Genomic DNA, 19836 nt, shown 5'->3' on the forward strand with positions numbered 1-19836 from the left:
CCCCCCCCCCCCCCACATTTGGTTCCACCTGCAGTTCCAACTTTTAAAGGTAACTTTTTTTTTCCTTTTCTCTATTCACTATTCACAATATTTTATAGTATACAATATGAGTATGTAGACTTACAGAGGAACAAAGGCATCATGCAAGTGTTTATTAGTCTATTAAGATGTTTCTGGAGTAGTAAAATAGAAAGTGGAAAGGGTGAAGCTTGGTGCTCTGCATTTTTTTGTGTAAAGAAGTTGTTTGAACCCATATTTAAAATTTTCGAGTTTAAAGTTAAATTGTTAAGTTAAATATATTAGGCCTAAGGTTAGCTCATTAGGGGAGGTTTGTCCAAGTCCATGTAATTCAACCAAATTCTCATCCCCCACCAATGTGGGACATCTTAACAGTCACCAAATATAGAAATATCTCATTCTTTCTGGGACGGACTAAAAGAAGAAAGATGGCAAATAAATTGGGATGGAAGGAGTAATAATTTGTAAGTATTCAACAAGCAAAGGTATTGGGTTACTCTAGCTCAACCTTGTCCTACAGCCAAAAAATTTATTCACTGGCTGGTTTTTTATTTCTATCCTCTATTTGGAATTTAGTTATAATCCAAGATCATGAAGCTTGAGATGTTTTTATTTTAAATAGAAAAAAATGTTTTTCTTGAGATGCTTGTTATTTGTATTATCACTTTAGTACATTCAGCTATTAACTCTTTAAATTTGTCTTCTTTTCTTGATTAGGTTTTTTATTTCAAGATTGTTCCCCTTCCCAGGGAAAAAGGAAGAAAAGTTTTGAAGATTGTTACTGTTTGAACCTCTGGGGCCACTTGCACTACTTCATGATGGCAGCTGAAGATAAAACACTGCTTTGTTTCTGTCACTGGGGCAGGAAGAATAAGGTGATGCCAGATGGATCCATTTCGTATGGGGGAGGTATTACTGATCAGGTTATTGTAAAGACCGGCATAAAGTACAATGATTTTGTGAATGCAGTTTTTGACCTATTAGGCATTGATCCTTCAGGTAGGATCTTGCATTTTACAGTGAAGTTCGATAGCTCCGACATAATACGGCTGAGGGACCAAAAAGGCGTTGATACCCTGTTACAATTTAATGATGGTTTTGCTCATGTTTATGTATCAAGTTTGGAGGAGGAACTTAATTCTAGACCGCCATCAGGTCATGCGGAAAAAGTTGTACTTGTTGGTTATTCTGATTCAGAAGCAGATACAACTCCGACAGGTGATGATGAGAATGAATTGGCAAGCCCTCTGAAGAAGGCACGGTTCCAGTCAGCTGGAGGTAGTAAGCTTCTGAAGAAAACAACAGCTAATCAGTCAGAAGGAGCCAGAGATGGTAAACCTCAGCAGAATGAAGCTGTTCGTGGTGATAATCAAAATCATGCCAGTGTAACCAGGTCATGCAGTAAATCCATGGAAATATTAAATCAAAATAGAGTGGGCCTTCCTGAAGGAGTGTGCAAAACAACAGTTCCAAGACTAAGACAGTTAATGAACAGGCTCCTTTACCGACATCAGGCTGTGCGAAAAAAGTTAAAGTTGGACTCATTGTTAATTCTGATTCAGGACGAAGTACAATTCCTGATGGTAATCCTCCCAAGGTGTATGATTATCCTGATCCTGAATTCCGTGATTCTGACAAGCATAAATCAGAAATTTACTTTGCAGTTGACCATATCTGGGCTTGCCATGATGCTGATTTCATGCCAAGATTCTATGCCTGCATTAGAAAGGTATCTAGTCCTGAATTTAAGATAAAGCTGAGATGGCTTGAGGCTCATCCAGAAGATGAAAGGGAGCGCGCATGGGTCAGGGCAGACTTGCCTGTTGGCTGTGGGAAATTTAGACGTGGGAGCTCCAAATATACTTCTGATCGACTTATATTTTCTCATCAAAGTGTGAAAAGACAAGAGAGGTCTGTACATTGTATATCCAAGAAAAGGGGAAACATGGGCCCTTTTCAAGGATTGGGCTATTCGTTGGAGCTCCGATCCTAAGAGTTATAGGAAGTACAAGTATGAAATAGTGGAAGTTCTTTCTGATTTTGTTGGGGATGCTGGAATCCAAGTTGGTTACTTGGAAAAAGTGACTGGATTTATTAGCATATTTCAGCAAACAAGGCCGACTCTTGTTGGTGCATTCTTTGTAAAGCCAAAAGAACTTTACAAGTTTTCTCATCGAATCCCCTCCAAAATGTCTGGAACTGAACGAGAGGATGTACCCGTGGGATCGTTTGAACTTGATCCTGCTTCTTTACCCCTCAATCCAAATTATATTTGGTGCCCTGGGAAATAGAACAACAACACAGGGCTGCAAAATCTGCACTGGTAGAAGAAGTTCTAACACACATGATTCTGTACTTTTTGAAAGAAGTTGTGTATTATGGTACCCGGATAGTCCCTAAGTTTTTGTTTAGACTCTTATCTGTAGACATACAGATTCTGTGTCTTCTGCTTTGATGCAGTGAAAGGTGTTTTCTGCATGTTAATGAAGCTATGTTTTATTTTTAGGTCCCTTGACAAAACTTTTAACTAAAAGCCAAAAGGCTAATCAATTTATCGTTGTGAAAAGGGAAAAGGAGCAAAAATACCGTTAAAACAAGCCTGAGTCGTTTGGTAGAGTGTGTTGGATAAAATAATGTATGCATCAATTTTGTATATTATTGATATCTTGTCTAATAGAATTCTCTAGCATATGTATTAGTAATGCTTACATTACTAGTTACTACTACATTTTATTTTGCTTTTAGGTATATATTATTAATATCATGAATCTCTATACATTAGTAATATAATGAGTTTCAATCTATTCATTAGCATGGTTAAAAACACAATTGTTTCTCAAAAAATTTTATTCTTATAAACAAATATAAAAAATATGTATATATAATGCATATTAATTTTTAATATATCAAACCAAATATTATATAAGTAAATTTTCATCATAACTAATGAAGGCAAAATTAATACCCTTGACATTAACATTAGGCAAAATTAATACCATTGACATTAACAATATTCCGTATTACTTTTACACAATCAACTTTTAATAAACTCTATCAAACGAAAATCGATTCTTATCGGTTAGTCAATGCAATTTGACACAATTTTGTTTGACAAAAGCTTGAAAGGATAAAATCATCAACTTTATTAAATTCTATTCTCTGTTTCATTTCATGTGTCATTCTTCTTATAAATAATTGAATTACAATATTTATTATTTTATAATATTTATGTAAAAATTATCATATTTTATCAATTATATTTTTAATAGAATAATTAATAAATCTTATTATTTATTAATAAAATTAATCTAAAAAACCATTAAATACGGATAAAAGATAAAGTTACATCGTATCTTAATACATTGGAAAGTGTAATGTAAGTATATTCTTTCTTACCAAACAAAAAAGAGAGAGAGACTAAATTTTATATAGTACGTGTCCATTCCTCTTCTCTCCTTTCTCCATCTCTCACTCTCTCTTACTAATCATGGATCTTCTCTCCCTAAAATCCACTGTTTTAGTCTCAAAAAAGCATGGTAGGAACTACCTCCTTGGGTTAAAATTTAACTATCTGCAGCTTCAAGGTAACCCTTTTTAACCTACTCAGAGTATGTAGACTTGCAGTGAAACAAGGGGTACCAGAATGAGATGTTTATGAAGAATTGACTTAGAATGTGAAAAGAGTGAATCTTTACTGCTCAAAATCAGTTTGCAATTTTGAGATTTAATTAGAAAGATTCTGATTCTTGCTTCAAGTTTGAAACTTTTTGCTTTCCTGGGGTTTTCTGTTTTGATCTTCTTTTTTGCATTTGAGTGAAATTTTATGCTTTAAGTATGATCATCTTCTTAGCTAATTTCATGCTTGACAAACTAAAAATAGCTAATCTAACTTATTCTTTGAGCTCAATTTTGGAATTTTGTGATTAATTGAAGTTTGAAACTTTTGCTTTCTTGGGATTACCTAATCTTTTTGCATTATTTGAAATTCTATAACTTGGTATGCTTTGCTTATTTGCTCATTTCAAGTTTTACTGCAAAAGTATTTAATAGTATCTAGTAGGTTCATGAGAATTTTTGCATAGAGACTTCTCTGAACCCATTTTGAAAATTTCTGATTCTTGGTTTAAGTTTGGAGCTTTATGATTTATTGAGGATTCTGTCTTGACACCCTATTGAATTAGATGAAGTGAATGTTTGGATTAACTTATTGCAAGTGTTTCTGCTTTTAATACTTTTAGGCTAAAAAGGAAAAAAAATAAGCTAAAAGCTGGGTATTTTCAACTTATGACTTTTTGCTTTTAGCTTATAAGCTATTTTTTAAAAGCCAATCCAAACGTCCTCGAAAATCTGTTATCTTATAAGGTTGTCATATGTTTAATTTTCTGTTTTATGATGATATGACAGGGATTATTCTGCTTGAGATAAAATGTATAGATGGGTTACTTTTCTTGTTTTGCTGACTTACATGTAAATAATGTTTTTCTTCCTACAGCCAAAATTTTTGTTAATTGGCTGGTTTTAAATTCCTATCTTTATTTGGCAATGTTCCAAGATCATGAAGGTTGAGATATATTTACTTAACGAAAAAAAAATGTTTTTAATCTTGTATTTGGGGATATGCTTGGTTAATGCTCATGATTTTGTGTNAGAGACTAAATTTTATATAGTACGTGTCCATTCCTCTTCTCTCCTTTCTCCATCTCTCACTCTCTCTTACTAATCATGGATCTTCTCTCCCTAAAATCCACTGTTTTAGTCTCAAAAAAGCATGGTAGGAACTACCTCCTTGGGTTAAAATTTAACTATCTGCAGCTTCAAGGTAACCCTTTTTAACCTACTCAGAGTATGTAGACTTGCAGTGAAACAAGGGGTACCAGAATGAGATGTTTATGAAGAATTGACTTAGAATGTGAAAAGAGTGAATCTTTACTGCTCAAAATCAGTTTGCAATTTTGAGATTTAATTAGAAAGATTCTGATTCTTGCTTCAAGTTTGAAACTTTTTGCTTTCCTGGGGTTTTCTGTTTTGATCTTCTTTTTTGCATTTGAGTGAAATTTTATGCTTTAAGTATGATCATCTTCTTAGCTAATTTCATGCTTGACAAACTAAAAATAGCTAATCTAACTTATTCTTTGAGCTCAATTTTGGAATTTTGTGATTAATTGAAGTTTGAAACTTTTGCTTTCTTGGGATTACCTAATCTTTTTGCATTATTTGAAATTCTATAACTTGGTATGCTTTGCTTATTTGCTCATTTCAAGTTTTACTGCAAAAGTATTTAATAGTATCTAGTAGGTTCATGAGAATTTTTGCATAGAGACTTCTCTGAACCCATTTTGAAAATTTCTGATTCTTGGTTTAAGTTTGGAGCTTTATGATTTATTGAGGATTCTGTCTTGACACCCTATTGAATTAGATGAAGTGAATGTTTGGATTAACTTATTGCAAGTGTTTCTGCTTTTAATACTTTTAGGCTAAAAAGGAAAAAAAATAAGCTAAAAGCTGGGTATTTTCAACTTATGACTTTTTGCTTTTAGCTTATAAGCTATTTTTTAAAAGCCAATCCAAACGTCCTCGAAAATCTGTTATCTTATAAGGTTGTCATATGTTTAATTTTCTGTTTTATGATGATATGACAGGGATTATTCTGCTTGAGATAAAATGTATAGATGGGTTACTTTTCTTGTTTTGCTGACTTACATGTAAATAATGTTTTTCTTCCTACAGCCAAAATTTTTGTTAATTGGCTGGTTTTAAATTCCTATCTTTATTTGGCAATGTTCCAAGATCATGAAGGTTGAGATATATTTACTTAACGAAAAAAAAATGTTTTTAATCTTGTATTTGGGGATATGCTTGGTTAATGCTCATGATTTTGTGTCTTTCTTATAGATTATTATGTTAGTACATTCAGCCTTGATAAGTAACTCCCTTTTCTTGATCAGGCTTTTAGTTTTTGACATTGTTACCCTTCTAGAAGAAAAGAAGAAGAAAGATTTTCAGGATTGTTACTATTTGAACATGTACACTAGTTCATGATGGAAACTGAAGATAAAACACTGTTTTGTTTTTGTCATTGGGGTAAGAAGAATAAGGTGCTTCCAGATGGATCCGCTTCGTATGTGGGAGGTATTACCCGACAGGTTATTGCAAAAACAGGCATAAAGTACGAGGATTTTGTGAATGCAGTTTTTCACCGATTATGCATTGATCCTTCGGATAAGATCTTACATTTTACTGTTAAGTTTGATAGGTCCCAATTGATACAGCTGAGCGACCAAGAAGATGTCAATACTCTCTTGCAATTCAATGATGATTTTGCACATGTTTATGTATCAAGTTTGGAGATGGAGCCTCATTCTACACTCCCGTCAGTTGGCGCGAAAAAAATAGAACCTGTTGTTTTTGATCTTGAACTAGATACTAATCCTGTACGCAATGATGAGAATGATTTGGCAAGCCCTCTGAAGAAGGCACAGTCTAACCAGTCAGCTGGAGATAGTAATCCTCTGAAAAAATCATGGGCTCACCAGTCAATTAAGGACAGTAAACCTCAGAAGAAAGAAGCTGTGGCCAGTGAACAGGCTTCTAGACTGCCTTCAGGTGGTGCGAAAAAAGTTAAACTTACTATTGATTCAGATTCTGATTCTGGTTCTGATTCAGAGTCAGAATCAGAATCAGATACTGTTCCTGATGGTAATCTTCCAGAGGTGTATGATTATCCTGACCCTGAATTTAGTGTTTTTGACAAGCATAAAGCACAGAATTGCTTTGCAATCGATCAGATCTGGGCGTGTTATGATACGGTTGATGGTATGCCAAGATTCTATGCCCACATTAGGAAGGTATACAGTCCTGAATTTAAGGTGATGTTCAGTTGGCTTGATGCTTATCCAGAAGATGAAAGGAGCAGAGCTTGGGTCGGGGCAGAGTTGCCTGTTGGCTGTGGGAAATTTAGACGTGGAAGTACTGAATTCACTTCTGATCGACTTACATTTTCTCATCAAGTGCAGTGCGGAATGGGGAAGAGAGGTCTATACATTGTATATCCAAGGAAAGGAGAAACGTGGGCCCTTTTCAAAGATTGGGATATGAGTTGGAGCTCTGATCCAGATAATCATAGGAAGTACAAGTATGAAATTGTGGAGATAGTTTCTGATTATGTTGTGGATGTTGGTGTTCTTGTTGCTTATTTAGATAAAGTTTCCAGATTTGTTAGCCTTTTCCAGCGAATGAGGCCGACTGAAGTTGGTACATTCTTTGTAAAGCCAAATGAACTTTACAAGTTCTCTCATCAAATTCCTTCTTTTAAAATGACTGGAACTGAACGAGAGGGTGTACCTGCGGGATCCTTTGAACTTGATCCTGCTTCTTTACCCCTCAGTCCTGATGATATTTGGTACCCTGGAAAAGTTATGGAAGACAGCAGGGCGGTTAATTCTGAACCTGTAGAAAATGATTTACCTGCAGTTCCACTTAGAGCTAGAGATAAATCAAGGAAAGCAACATCAGTGAAGTCTGGGGATGACATCCATGCTACTGATGGAGAGTCTTCTAAGGTTCAAATAACTCCTAAAAAAATGAACACCTCTGAGAAAAAGCGAACTCAAATGAGCTCTTGTTCTGCCAATGACGGTCCTTCCACTGACTTTGATGATAATTGTGTTAAAAAAAGCCGTCACTCAAGTCCCCGCATGCCAATTCATTTGTCATGTCAAGCTGATAGAGATTTGCATTCACGCACGAAGAGCTTTGGTCTCAGCAACTCCGTTGGAAGTTCCAAACAAATATCAACTTTTTCGGTTGATAAAGGTTTTGAAGAAACTTTTTGTGATTTTGAGATGGAAAGATCTACAGGGAAGTTTCAAGTAAATCAGGTATGGGCTATTTATGGTCAAAATAGTACATTGCCAAATACTTATGCACTGGTTAAGAAGATAGTTCCTGCGCCATTCAAATTGCATGTAGTCCTGCTTGAATCATGTGCAGGGCCTAAAAATGCTGCTCAGTCAGTTTGTGGAACGTTCAAAGTCCAGAATGAAAAACATCAAGCCTATGATCCTAGCTCATTCTCCCATGTGGTGAAAGCAATCTCTACTAAGAACAGGTTTGAAATCTATCCAAGAGAAGGAGAGATTTGGGCACTGTACAAGAGCTTGAAAAAAACAGGTTTGGATCCAGACAAGTTTGAGTACGATATAGTGGAGGTCATTGAGTATTCAAAAGAGTGGATAAAAGTTTCATCCCTGGTTCGTGTGGATGGTTTAAAGTCTGTCTTTAAACAGCAAACATCGAATTCTGTTACTTTGGAAATACAAAAAGATGAGTTCTGGAGATTCTCTCATCAGATACCTGCATTTCAGCTGACTGGAGAAAAAGGAGGGGTTTTGAGAGGCTGCTGGGAGCTTGATCCTGCTGCAGTACCGTGTTCTCTGTTAAGTGATGCACCAGTTAGTGTGTGATGGGATCAGTTATCCTGGATTAACACACTGATGGCCTTTTGTTCTTATAAGTTTCTTGCTAGATGATTACAAGACCGGAATGTAGCTATAGGGAGGGAAACAAGGTAGCACTCATGATTCTGTAGTTTTTGGAAGTTGTATATTATGGTGCCCTGCTCATCCCCCTCCCCCTTTTGTAATGGGTTTATACACCTAACAAAGGACTAAATACGGTAGGTAGTCACCACGTTATTGTAAAGATTAATTATGTACAAGCAGAAGGGGAAAAAAATAGAGATTATGTAGGCATGATAAATTCCCCCTTCTGCTTTACTCCAGTGAAAGGTGTTTTTAACCAGAACTCACCGGTAGTGAGTTGGTGACGCCATAGTCTAGAAAAGCTGGCCTCCGCGATCGTTCAACTTGATTTGGAAATGAATGACTTCGTGACTTGGGTGAAATTGAAGGTTGATATCATACAAGTTCATTGACTGCATAACGCCACCTTCACAAGACCCCTCTCATTGGGGATCTCACTGTGTATGTTGTTAATTACAGTCGAGATTGTGAAACCATTGTAAGTTTTTTAAAATGAAGGGTTGGAAGAGACAACTTGAGCACAGTTCGCCAGCGTGTCTGTGACCTCCGTGATTATATCAATCAAGTCTCATGGTGAAATATCCAAGTTAATGTTAGAACTTCGTAATCTTAAAATATCTATTTGGCTTGTGAATTGTTCAGAAGAAAATCTTAATCTGAAACCAATATTAAGTAGTAACATTTCATGTCGATGAGCTCCAAACTACATATAAATGATAGCCATGTCATTTTCTCTGCATCTTTCCTTTCCTTCTTCTAAATGCTGAAATCTCAGTTACTAGACTCTTTATATAACTGTCGCGCAGAAAGCTAACAACCCTGCTTTAAGACACAAGCTATTAGAACAACAAAGGTTATGTCAATTGTTCGAGGGAACTAAAGGACAACAGTTAAAAACCGATTACAAGAGACCTCTCCGTTGATATGTAAGGGTGTGGTACAGTTTCACCAAGAAGGCACTTCCCCAGCTATATGCAAAGAACTGCAGCTAAAATTCAGAAAAACGACAAACATATTTGGCATGGTAACCTGCAACATTAAGCCAGAAACATATTTTTAGGTGGCTTAAGCAGGAGAATGATGGGTCCAATTTCAACAGGTGGAGGATATACTATTTCCTCCAATTAAATAAACCCTCCATAGCAGATTCACGAAATCGGTGAAGTATAATTTAAAGCAAGCTTTAATGGAGCAAGTTGGCAGTGATTGAGAGCACATTCTGTCGGGCCGTTCCAAGCTAATGATGTCTACGACGATCCTTCTCCCGTGATGAATAAGACAGGTAATCACGATCTGCATACACAGAAAGTTGTCAAATACAGTCCATTAGAAGTCAGGACTAAAGATCAGACAAAAGTATATAGTTGTTTACCTCGAGAAGATTGATGTTTTGGTTTCTCTGAGTGACCTGCAGTATTTAGATCAGCTTGAGTAAGGCAAAGCAGAAAAACTGGCCAATAAGACAGAGAAAAAACTGGACATTAAACATTCAGAAATCTACATGAATGTCAAGAAGTCTGGAAATTAGACAATTGCAAGTCAACCAGAACTTACCTTTGTCTCTTGAACGATGACTCCTTTCCTTGGATTTTTCTCTGTCCCTTTCGAAGTCATCTCTCTCCCTTTCCCTGTCAGATTCCCTTCCCCTATCACGTTCACGAGACTTTAGTCTTTCCTTATCCCTCTCTCTCTCCCTATCTCTGCCCCTGTCCCTCTCTCGATCCTTGTTCTTTTCTCCACCAGCATCTATTCTATGGTCAGTTCTTCCTGGCTCTTCTTTTGACTCCCCTTCTGAAGGCATGTTTTTTGAGTCATCATCACTCTTCTTTGAGTCCTTCAACTTATCAAGGACAGCTTTTGCATCTGCCTCCTTAGCGACTTCCTCAGTATCTTCATTCACTGGTGGAGCATCCAACAAACCTTCCTACAAAGAAAAAAAGGAGGAAAGGGGTTAAATATCGAATCGGGTGTGTTCCATGGCAGATGGATATCAATAGACAGGTAAGTGCCTTTTACCTTAGATACAGGAAGCGACGGCGAGTCTCTTGATCTGTTTGATGTAGCAAAGGAACCTCCTTCTTTGCATACAGGAATGTATTTTGCTTTTGGAAGACTGTAAAGATGAGCGAGAACTCTGCAAACTTCATCTATACCAGCCTTGTCTGCATCAAATGCTTTCCACCAAGGAGGATTCTCTGGGAGGGGCACTTGAAATCTACGGGCTGCAGCATATACAACTCCACAGGCCACAACCTCACTCTTGAATCTTACACAGAGTGTTGTGCGCAAACTGCTCACAAACAAAAGCACCCAAGAGGGTTTATGGTTCAGAAACATTACAAATTTATAGGCAATGAGCTAACTAGAAGTTTTAGGACAATTAATTATTGATCACTGCCCTATTAGTTAAAGTTTCATCCAAGAGTATCACTACATCAATTAGAAGAAAAAATATACATCCCAAAAAAGATACACGATACCTTGATGAAAGAAGTACCTTCCCACTACATCTCATTACAGGTTTGAAAAAACAGAAGGGATACCATGGGCCGAGCATCAGCTTGGCATTTTAGATAATGATGATGAGTGTTTCTGATTTTTCTTGTTGATTTGGTATACACAATATCTCTATGTCACCAAAGAGGTACTGTATAGCAGATACTATCTTATTTACATACTTCAACTATATGTTAATATACAAGGAAAAGGATGTAGGCATCACCTGGTTTAATTAAAACCAGCAATGGCATAATAAAATGAAAGAGATGGCTATATTTCCTTTATTAGGAAAAATGAACTGTGTAAGATGCGATTCCTCACAACATAGAAATTGGGAATGGATAAGGGAAAGACATTACAAAAGAAAAATAACCACCAAAAAGCTTGTCAAACTTATAGTTTTTAATTGAAGTAGGTTCCTTAAAACTCCAACATCTTTTTTTGACATCAGTTACATGACTTTCATTTTAAAGGACAGATATGGACCTTGAAAACTGCTATACATTCATCATGCCATACCAAAGGTATGAACTAAAAAATTTAACTATTTTCAAGCTAAAATCAGAGTTTATGCCGCCCAAAAAAAATAAAATGTTAAGTGTGATGGCCAAAACACAAATATAACTTAAATAATTTTAAACTACTGAGGCGTTAAATGTCTACATAATTTATGACGGTGATCAAGTGCTAATATAACTAGTAGCATAACAAGAAATACTTTCTGTTGTCAACACTCAACACCGACATGAAAGAACATACTCAGATAAACATAATAACACCTAAACAATTATTTTTTTTGAGAATGAAAACATAACAACACCTAAACAATACTCACCTGTCATTTGCAAGATTCCAAGCTTCTTGTCTCAATTCTGCAGGTGTTTCAAGAGTTGCAAGGTAGTTTGATATAAATTTATGAGGATGCTCAACATGGCAGATGAAACCCATCTCTTTTAACAGATGCCTCTCTGTTCTAATTAGGTCTGCTTTCAAATCAACATATTTCTGCAAAAAGAGACCAAAAATATTGGAAACGGAAACACCAATGAAATGTATCAACTTGATGTTGTTACAATAAATAAAAAACCCAAACACCAATGAATGTAAGAAATGCAAACTTGGTGGGCACAAACGCATCTGAAGTAATAGCCCCTTCAAAAAAGCAGGGTAAAAAGGGAAGCTGCAGATAGATGATTTTACTTATGAATAAATAACAGGAGGCTTGCAGCAACACTATCAGCCTCTAATGAAGTCTGGTAACTTGCAATTGTATCAAAACTTTCATCTTACCATACTAGAAATATTATTGCAAACTAACATGTTGATAGAAACAAACTATTTTCTCAGGTAAATGAGATATCTAACCTTCGAAGATGTATCCAGATGTTCTATAGGTAAGTTTTCTCTCCTACATTCCATTCTGTGGAAAACAACAAGCACCTGCCTTGCTTTTCTCGGACTTTCTTCAAGTTTTGATGCAAGCCAAACACAACTAGCAGCAACCCTCTGCAAGTTAACACAAAAGAAGCACACATCAGCATGAATAAACATAACTTTTGAAGGAAGTAGGAGTTGGAGCAGAGGGGATAAGAAAGAAACCTTCACATTAAAACGGGCAAATGATTTCTTGCAGTAAAAGCGATGAAATAACACTTGGCCAGTGGCCATTACAGCTTGAGGTCTGCAAATTATCGTGTTAAGGAGACACCCAAAGCCAAATGCGATGAACTTTATTTCAGAAAAGTAAAAACAAAAAATCAACCCAGTTGTTATGATTCATATACCTTCATATTAACTCCATAAAAAAAAAGGATACAATCTGAGCAAAATCCCACACTCTTGAACGAGATCACAACCATAGATTCGAAGTGCTGTTTCTGTAACATCATCGATTCCATCTTTCCTAGAAGGAGATTCTACAAGCTGCTCCTCTGCTAGATAGAATGTGTCTATTGCCGTGTAAATCATAGTTCAACTTCAAAAATCCCCTAAAACTGCAACAAGAAACAAAAATTCGGTAACCCCACATAACCCAACTGTATAGTCAAACTTTACAGAACATCACCGAATAAACTTTGAATCTTAATCAAATAAACCTACATGTATAAACAATTCAGATTAAAAACACCCAACCCAGAAACAAGAAACAAGTAAATTTTACGCCTATAAGCTGAACAAATCTATAAACAAAAGAACTGATTGTCGAGCCACTATACGATTTGTAACAGAAAAAGAAAATAGCAAGATACCCACAAACCCTAGAATGTAAATTGTAAATATATACATACATACAAAGCAGTGTAGTACAGTTTCAAAGATTCACTAACATGGGATAACCACGATTGAGGAAGAAGAAGAAATCGTTGAAGCGCTAAAAATTTTCAAACTAATTCTCTACTTCGGTTCGATTTTTTACAGGTTTTTGACTTTGGGGTTATTTGTTTTGTAGGAACATAATATTAGTATTCTTTGGTTCCTTTATTTTAATCCTTAAACACGACAGGTTTAAAAATATATCTTTCCTTTGATGTAGTCTGGTTCAGAAATATTTATTCAGTTAATAAAATTTGTATATCTTCTTAAATGAATTTATTTTTAATAAAAAATATATTAATTAATAAATCTGTAGGAAATAATATTTTTATAAAAATCTGATTTATCAATTAAAATAGAAAATTAACTCAAAAGACTAATTATATAGGAAAATTAGTACACTTTTTAGAAATATTTATTTATTTTAATTTAATTATTATATTTCACATGTAAAGATTAATGATTTTCCCTTTTTTCTTTTCTTTTTCTTTTTTTTTTAAAAAGCACGTTTTATAGATCCAAGATTTATTTTTTTTAAAATAATGTTCAGATATTTTTGATACTATAGAGTTTGAATGTTATTGTTGATACTTAAAAATACAATTTCAAATGAATGGTGAAATTTTCTTATTCAATATAAATGCGAATGATATTTAATTTCATGACTTCATTCTTTCATTTGATTCTATTGATTGGCTCTAGCTTCAAAAAACATATACATGGAGCTATGTCGACTTACGTACGTCTTGTTGACTAAATGATCAGATATACCACACCGCGTATCATCGACTCGACTTAATGTACCTTTATTTGTCTGATAATATAGTTATATATCTATGTAAATTCATAGTTAAAATTCGTTTAAATAATGGTAAAAAGAACTTCTAACAAAATAGAGAGTTTTATTTTTTTAATTTTTTTAATTAATGGATAAGCATTTGCTAATAAAATGAAGTAGTTCAAATTGGGCATTCATTTTTAGGAAATATTCGAGGACACTATTTCTTTCGATAAAGACTTTTTTTGTTCCGTAAATCTTGTTTATAGATGTCGTTTCTTAATTTGTTTTAACTTTTGAGATAAATATAATGATCAAATATTGAGTTTACGGTAAATACTTAATAAATAAGTACTACTAGTTATTAACATGATGATAATGATAATCTGCATTCCCAAACAGACACAGTGATAGCTCTCTGATCTCTTCCTTGCTGATTTCAGTCTGAAGAGCAATAATAAACAATGAATTACAAAAGGATGAAGTGTTCTAATTATGTAAACTTACTATGATTTTTGATTGGGAAACAATAATAACAATAACACGAGTAATAAGTTGCTTGTACAAGCATATATTACTAATTATATATATTACAAAAAAAAAGGTTAGAAACTAAATCAAAATATTATAAATATTTAGTTAATTACATATTTAACTATTAGCAGTAATTAATTACTACCTTGAGTAAATGGAGAGATTATATGTTGAAAGAAAGGATTGTTTATTCTTCCAGAATTTACTGGAGGTTCATTGCATATATACAATATTTCTAAAATTGATCTCTTTTATCTATTTTGGCCCTTTAAAATTACTGATTGTGGTGATTCACTTAAATATTATTTGCGATACTTTTCTTTATCTACATTTTAAAAATTATTATTGTTTATGTTTTAAATATTTACCTTCATAACTTATATCTAGCTTTCAAGTTCTTTTTCATATTCATAACTATCAAATATTTAATTTAAATCTTTAAGATGTCTTCTTTTGGTCTTCCTCTATTTTTGTCTATATAAATTCTTTTTTTTTTGTCCGATGAAACTCACATACAAGATTATCCTTTTTATTTTATAGTTAAACTAGTGAAGCTATCAACAATTAAAGTATATAATAAATCTACCTTAGTCTAATTATATATCACTTTATGAAAATGAAGTAACTTTTCTGTTTGATTCGTGTTTTAATTTGACTAAATGGAGAAGACTTTTGTATTTTAATACAGGTGGTGTCTGACAAAAATTCAAAAAAATATATATGGATTTTTTATTTCTTTTTTCATTTATTTGTTGTTAATTATGATTGAAGTCTTAAGAAGAAGGATGTGTATGTTTTTATTTTTTTCTTCTATATTTATTTTTTATATTTTCTCTTTACTACTATATAAAAAATTTGTGATAACATTTATCTGAGATTTTTGCACTTTAATGTTCATTACACACATGTATTCATTAAATTTTAGTTATCCTAATGAATTCATGAAATATTACATTGAATACACGCATATACAACACACATGTCCAAAAACTAGTATACAAAAAACAACAATCTGCATGTTTTAAAATTATAAATAACTATTTTACCAAGCCCATGCTCTAGTGGCATACTCTGACCTCTCTCTTGCTTCATACTTTCTGATTGCAATCTGAATAGTAATGAGTTACATCAGGATATTGTCTACACTTGCTTGATTTATTATTGAAAATCAAACAATCAAACAAATAAAGTTTTAACGTATTGAATAGCTAAGAAAATCTTTTGGGACTAGAGCTTGTGCAATAAAACAAAGTTTCCAATCTCATTAATATTAGAAAAAAGATTCAAATATGTCATTTAATTTTCAGAAAAAAGCTTATTTATGCCATCAATTAAAAATTTGACTCATTTATATCATTACCGTTAATGCATGCATTATTTCTTTTAATACACTCTACCAAACAAGTATTGCTAATAAAATGTATGCTTGATTATGCAGACAAGAAAATAATGAATTAGTTATTAGTTATTACCTCAGAGATTTTCAGTGTGAAAACTGAAAATTCCTCCGGGGCCTTTTACGTGCCCTCAGGCTCAGAACTAAGTATATCATTTCCCGAGTGACAGTTTCAAAAGAGTGTATGAACCATTTTGGCCTTTCAAAGCGGTATATGAGAAACACCATGCCAAAACCAAATGTCAATCCACAGCCATACCCGATTAGGACAGATTGCCAAGTCATTTCGCTAAGAAAACTCGGTTCATCTTCTTCATGTTCAACTGGTATTGATGCACTCTTATGATGTCCACATTCATTTGACAGTGGAAATCCACATAATTCAGAGTTTCCGAAATAGGAATCGTTTGGAAACGTATTGAACTGATTACTTTGAGGAATAGGTCCAACAAGATGGTTGTGTGACAGATTTAGGACCGCCAGAAATGTGAGACTTGCCAACTCCACTGGAATTTTTCCGGTAAGGTGGTTAAATGAAAGGTCCAAAGCTTCAAGAGTGCTCATGCTCCTCATTTCAAGAGGAATGTGTCCTGTGAGGTTGTTGTGGGATAAATTCAGCAGCAGAAGTGAATTCAAATTCCCAATGAATTTAGGGATTTCTCCTTCAAACTTGTTCCTCGACAAATCAATTGTTGTGAAAATCTTCAAGATCTTGTTGAATTTAGTCTCTTGATTTTTCATCACTAATATCACCGATTCCACATATAACCCAATATACAAAACCTCACTACTTGCGAAACTTATAGTTTCCTCAACATAGTACTCCAATCCTGATTTGTGTACATCCATGTCTTTGAAACCTTTTAGAATCTCCATAGGTAAAGAGCCGGTAAATGAATTGTTGGAGAGGTTGTTGACACCCAATTTTTGACCCACGTTGGTATAAATTAATTATCGAGCTTCGTGAGTTTTTCAAATTATTTATGTTAATTAGTTTTATAAATCTGGCGAAAATAAAAAATAAAAATAAAATATATATATATATACATATATATACATATAGGTGTATATGTATATGTATATATGTATATCTTAAGTTTAGAAAGTATTCTATTAAAATAGTTTACTTTAAATCACAACTATATTTTGAATCATTATTTTATAATTCAAATAGTTATGTTACTAAATAAATAGGCTCGTTAATAAATTTATACCAAATTCGTTTTTAAAATAATTGGCCATTATTTAAATTGAACTCTTCTTCCATTTAATTTGGAAAAGCCAAATGTGGGCCCCTCACCTTATTCCCAATTCCCAGGCCCAAATTTCCCTTCCCAAACCCAAATATTCAGCAGCCCAAATCCCTTAAACCTTCTACCCAGCCCAAATCCCTTAAATCTCCTACCCGACCTGCCACCCGACCCGACCCAGACCCCCCTTTCCCCCTTTCTTCTTCCCCTCACTCACGCTATTCCCAGGAAGAAACAGAAATCCCAGGAAAAAGAAGAAGACGCGGCAGAACCCAAGAACGGAAAACCCCTCTCTCACCCGCGTCTCTCCCCCACGCTCTCTCCCTTTCTTTCCTCCTCTCCTCGCGTCTCCCCCACGCGATTCCCCCCCTGCAGCGAAAATCCCAGAAAAGCCGCGCAGAACAGAAAAAAAACGCAGGAGAAGCAGACGCCAAAAACGGAAATTTCCCCTCCCTCACGCGACCCCCCTGCCCACGCTCTCTCCTTCCTCTCTCTCCATCTCCCTCCCCGAAGTCTCCTCTGTGCCTCGTTCTGCTGGCGCAGTGCTTTTCAGCAGTGGCAGACTCGCGTGCTCGTCCTTGAGACGAGAGATGATGCCACGTCGCCTAACTAGGACGATTGAACTGATCTCGACCGTCTCTCATTCCTTCCTCTTTCGAAATGGAGTCGAATTTGCAGAAAAGGGTGTTGCTCCTTCAAGGGAAAGGATTCGAATTTCAAATTCGAATCCGAAGTGGTTCAAGAAATTCGTTTCCCGCCCTCCGGATTAGAAAACCCTAGTTGTTTCTCTATTTAAACCCCTGTTCTCGCCAGTCCAGGGGTTAGCGATTCTGAGTTTGAAAAATTTTCAAAGGGTTGGATTTTTTTTGCGAAATTTCTTGGGTTGAAAATTGGGAGATTCTGGAAAAGAGACTTGAACTATTCTGTTTATTGCGATTTTGGAAGCACTTTGGTTTCTCTACTGTTGGTTTCAGAAGAACCAAGGAAGTCGAATAAATTTTAGAGTAAAACACTCTCTTTCATCGACGGGTGTTTAATAGTGGTGTTCCGGCGAAACGTCGTAGCAACCTCGGCGTGCCTCTTTCGTCTGAGGGTGGAAGCATCGTTCGTGTTCGTGTGGTGGAACATTGTTGTCGCTGCTCGTAGCTGTTCCAGTTTGCCGCCCCCTAAAAGGTAACATTCGTTTCGACTCTCGATTTTTTTTCAGTTGTATCTGTTGTTTACCCTTCGTTGTTTAGGTTGGTTGTAGCTGTTGTTGACTCGATGTAGTGCAGAAACCGTTTGAATATTCGTGGTTATGTTGTTCTGTTGCTTACTGTTTTCCCTTTCCGAACACTCCTCGTTCATGTTGTTTTTGACGTGATGGTTCCTTGCTGTGACTGGAGCTTCTTTCGAGTTAATAGTTGAAACCGTTATGTATGATGTTGCTCATTCAGTATGCTGGTCCTCTTTTATTTCCCTTTTCTTTGTCAAGCATGTTAAATGTTCGGGTGTTGAGTATGTATGGTTTGTTCGCAGTGAGTGTAGAAGATTATACTTGTTGGCTTTGCTTGAGTTCGAGTCCCATCGCATATCGTGGTTGGTTTCATTACACTCGCTGTTTGTGTCGTTTCGTCTGAATCTCAACTAAAGGGTCGCTTATAGTAGTATTGCGAGCTGCATTTTACTTATTGATTAGCTGAAGTTAAATGATGAAATCTGTTTTCAAGTCCGCGTTCTCCGGCTGCCACTTCTTTTGTTCTTTTGTTTGAAGGTTCTTGAGTTTCTCATCCCAAATTCATGATCCCGTTTCAATTATATTCACTGTCGACGACTAGGGAAGGAATTTTGTTTAGTTTTGGTTTGTAATATACACTTGCTAGTTCAAATATTTTTAGCCCTCATCGTTGCGAAAACATGCTGTTACGACTAATCTTGTTCGTGATGAATAGTGAGTGTGTATTGTTTGAACCATGTATTGTATTACCATGCTAATTATTTTGACTCTTTAATTAACTAGTGATGAATATGTTAAACACCCGTTGAGTTTCAAAAGATGTTTGAACCCGTATGCTCACATTTAAATTCGAAACAGCATGTATGAATTTTCTTTCTTTCCTTTTCTTTCCGCAGCATGGTTTTTTTTCGTCATGTTAGTTTATTTGTTAAGAATGCGTCATTGTTAAAACTTTGATTGAGGGGTATTATAACTTGTTGTTTTCCAGTGAGATACATAAATGAGTTAGTCCTAGATGATAAAATAACAATAATTTTGTATAATCTTTGTTTTTTTTTTTGTGTGTTATGCGAGATTCTGCTTGTTTTCATACTGACTTTATTTTGTTGCATGTGAAATACTTTCTCGAGTCCACTTTGGGGCTCTATCTTTTCTACGCATTCGGAAGAGCCGTAAAGGCTCGAAACTCTCTTCATTCGAGTCAAGCCATCAGGATAGACATGCCAAGCAAATCCTACGAAGGTTGAAGAGATTTGAAGAAGACGGATTGGGAGACCTTTCCATTTATTTTT

General features: G+C 35.1%; 3 protein-coding genes across 8 annotated transcripts; 1 reads left to right on the top strand and 2 right to left on the bottom strand.

Moving 5' to 3' along the window:
- The first annotated feature begins 821 nt into the window (after positions 1–821).
- Positions 822–9084, top strand: LOC107025488. Its single transcript, XM_027913934.1, is given in 4 exon segments — positions 822–1467; positions 1470–1914; positions 1916–2306; positions 6051–9084. Coding segments are annotated over 4 exon segments (3900 nt in total). The 5' UTR covers positions 822–833; the 3' UTR covers positions 8481–9084.
- Positions 9085–9327: 243 nt separating this feature from the next.
- On the bottom strand, positions 9328–13547 carry LOC107007733 (cyclin-L1-1). Of its 6 annotated transcripts, none has more exons than XM_015206480.2 (9): positions 13385–13547; positions 12874–13051; positions 12657–12738; positions 12423–12563; positions 11893–12062; positions 10575–10848; positions 10113–10482; positions 9931–10008; positions 9328–9851 (listed from the first exon to the last, which is right to left on the bottom strand). In XM_015206480.2, the coding sequence occupies exons 2-9, from the start codon at positions 13023–13025 to the stop codon at positions 9796–9798; spliced, it is 1323 nt and encodes a 440-aa protein (XP_015061966.1). In that variant the 5' UTR covers positions 13026–13051; positions 13385–13547; the 3' UTR covers positions 9328–9795. The 6 variants fall into 6 exon arrangements, with proteins under 6 accessions (XP_015061966.1, XP_015061968.1, XP_015061967.1 ...); XM_015206482.2 differs by having other exon boundaries at positions 13365–13547; XM_015206481.2 differs by having other exon boundaries at positions 13350–13547.
- Positions 13548–15580: 2033 nt separating this feature from the next.
- LOC107025495 (receptor-like protein 9DC3) lies at positions 15581–16983 on the bottom strand. The gene is made up of 2 exons (XM_027917001.1): positions 16155–16983; positions 15581–15790 (listed from the first exon to the last, which is right to left on the bottom strand). Exon 1 carries the CDS (start codon positions 16952–16954, stop codon positions 16166–16168), a length of 789 nt encoding a protein of 262 aa, XP_027772802.1. The 5' UTR covers positions 16955–16983; the 3' UTR covers positions 15581–15790; positions 16155–16165.
- Positions 16984–19836: the final 2853 nt, after the last annotated feature.

This window comes from Solanum pennellii, chromosome 1, assembly GCF_001406875.1.
Source record: "Solanum pennellii chromosome 1, SPENNV200".
Taxonomy (NCBI): domain Eukaryota; kingdom Viridiplantae; phylum Streptophyta; class Magnoliopsida; order Solanales; family Solanaceae; genus Solanum; species Solanum pennellii.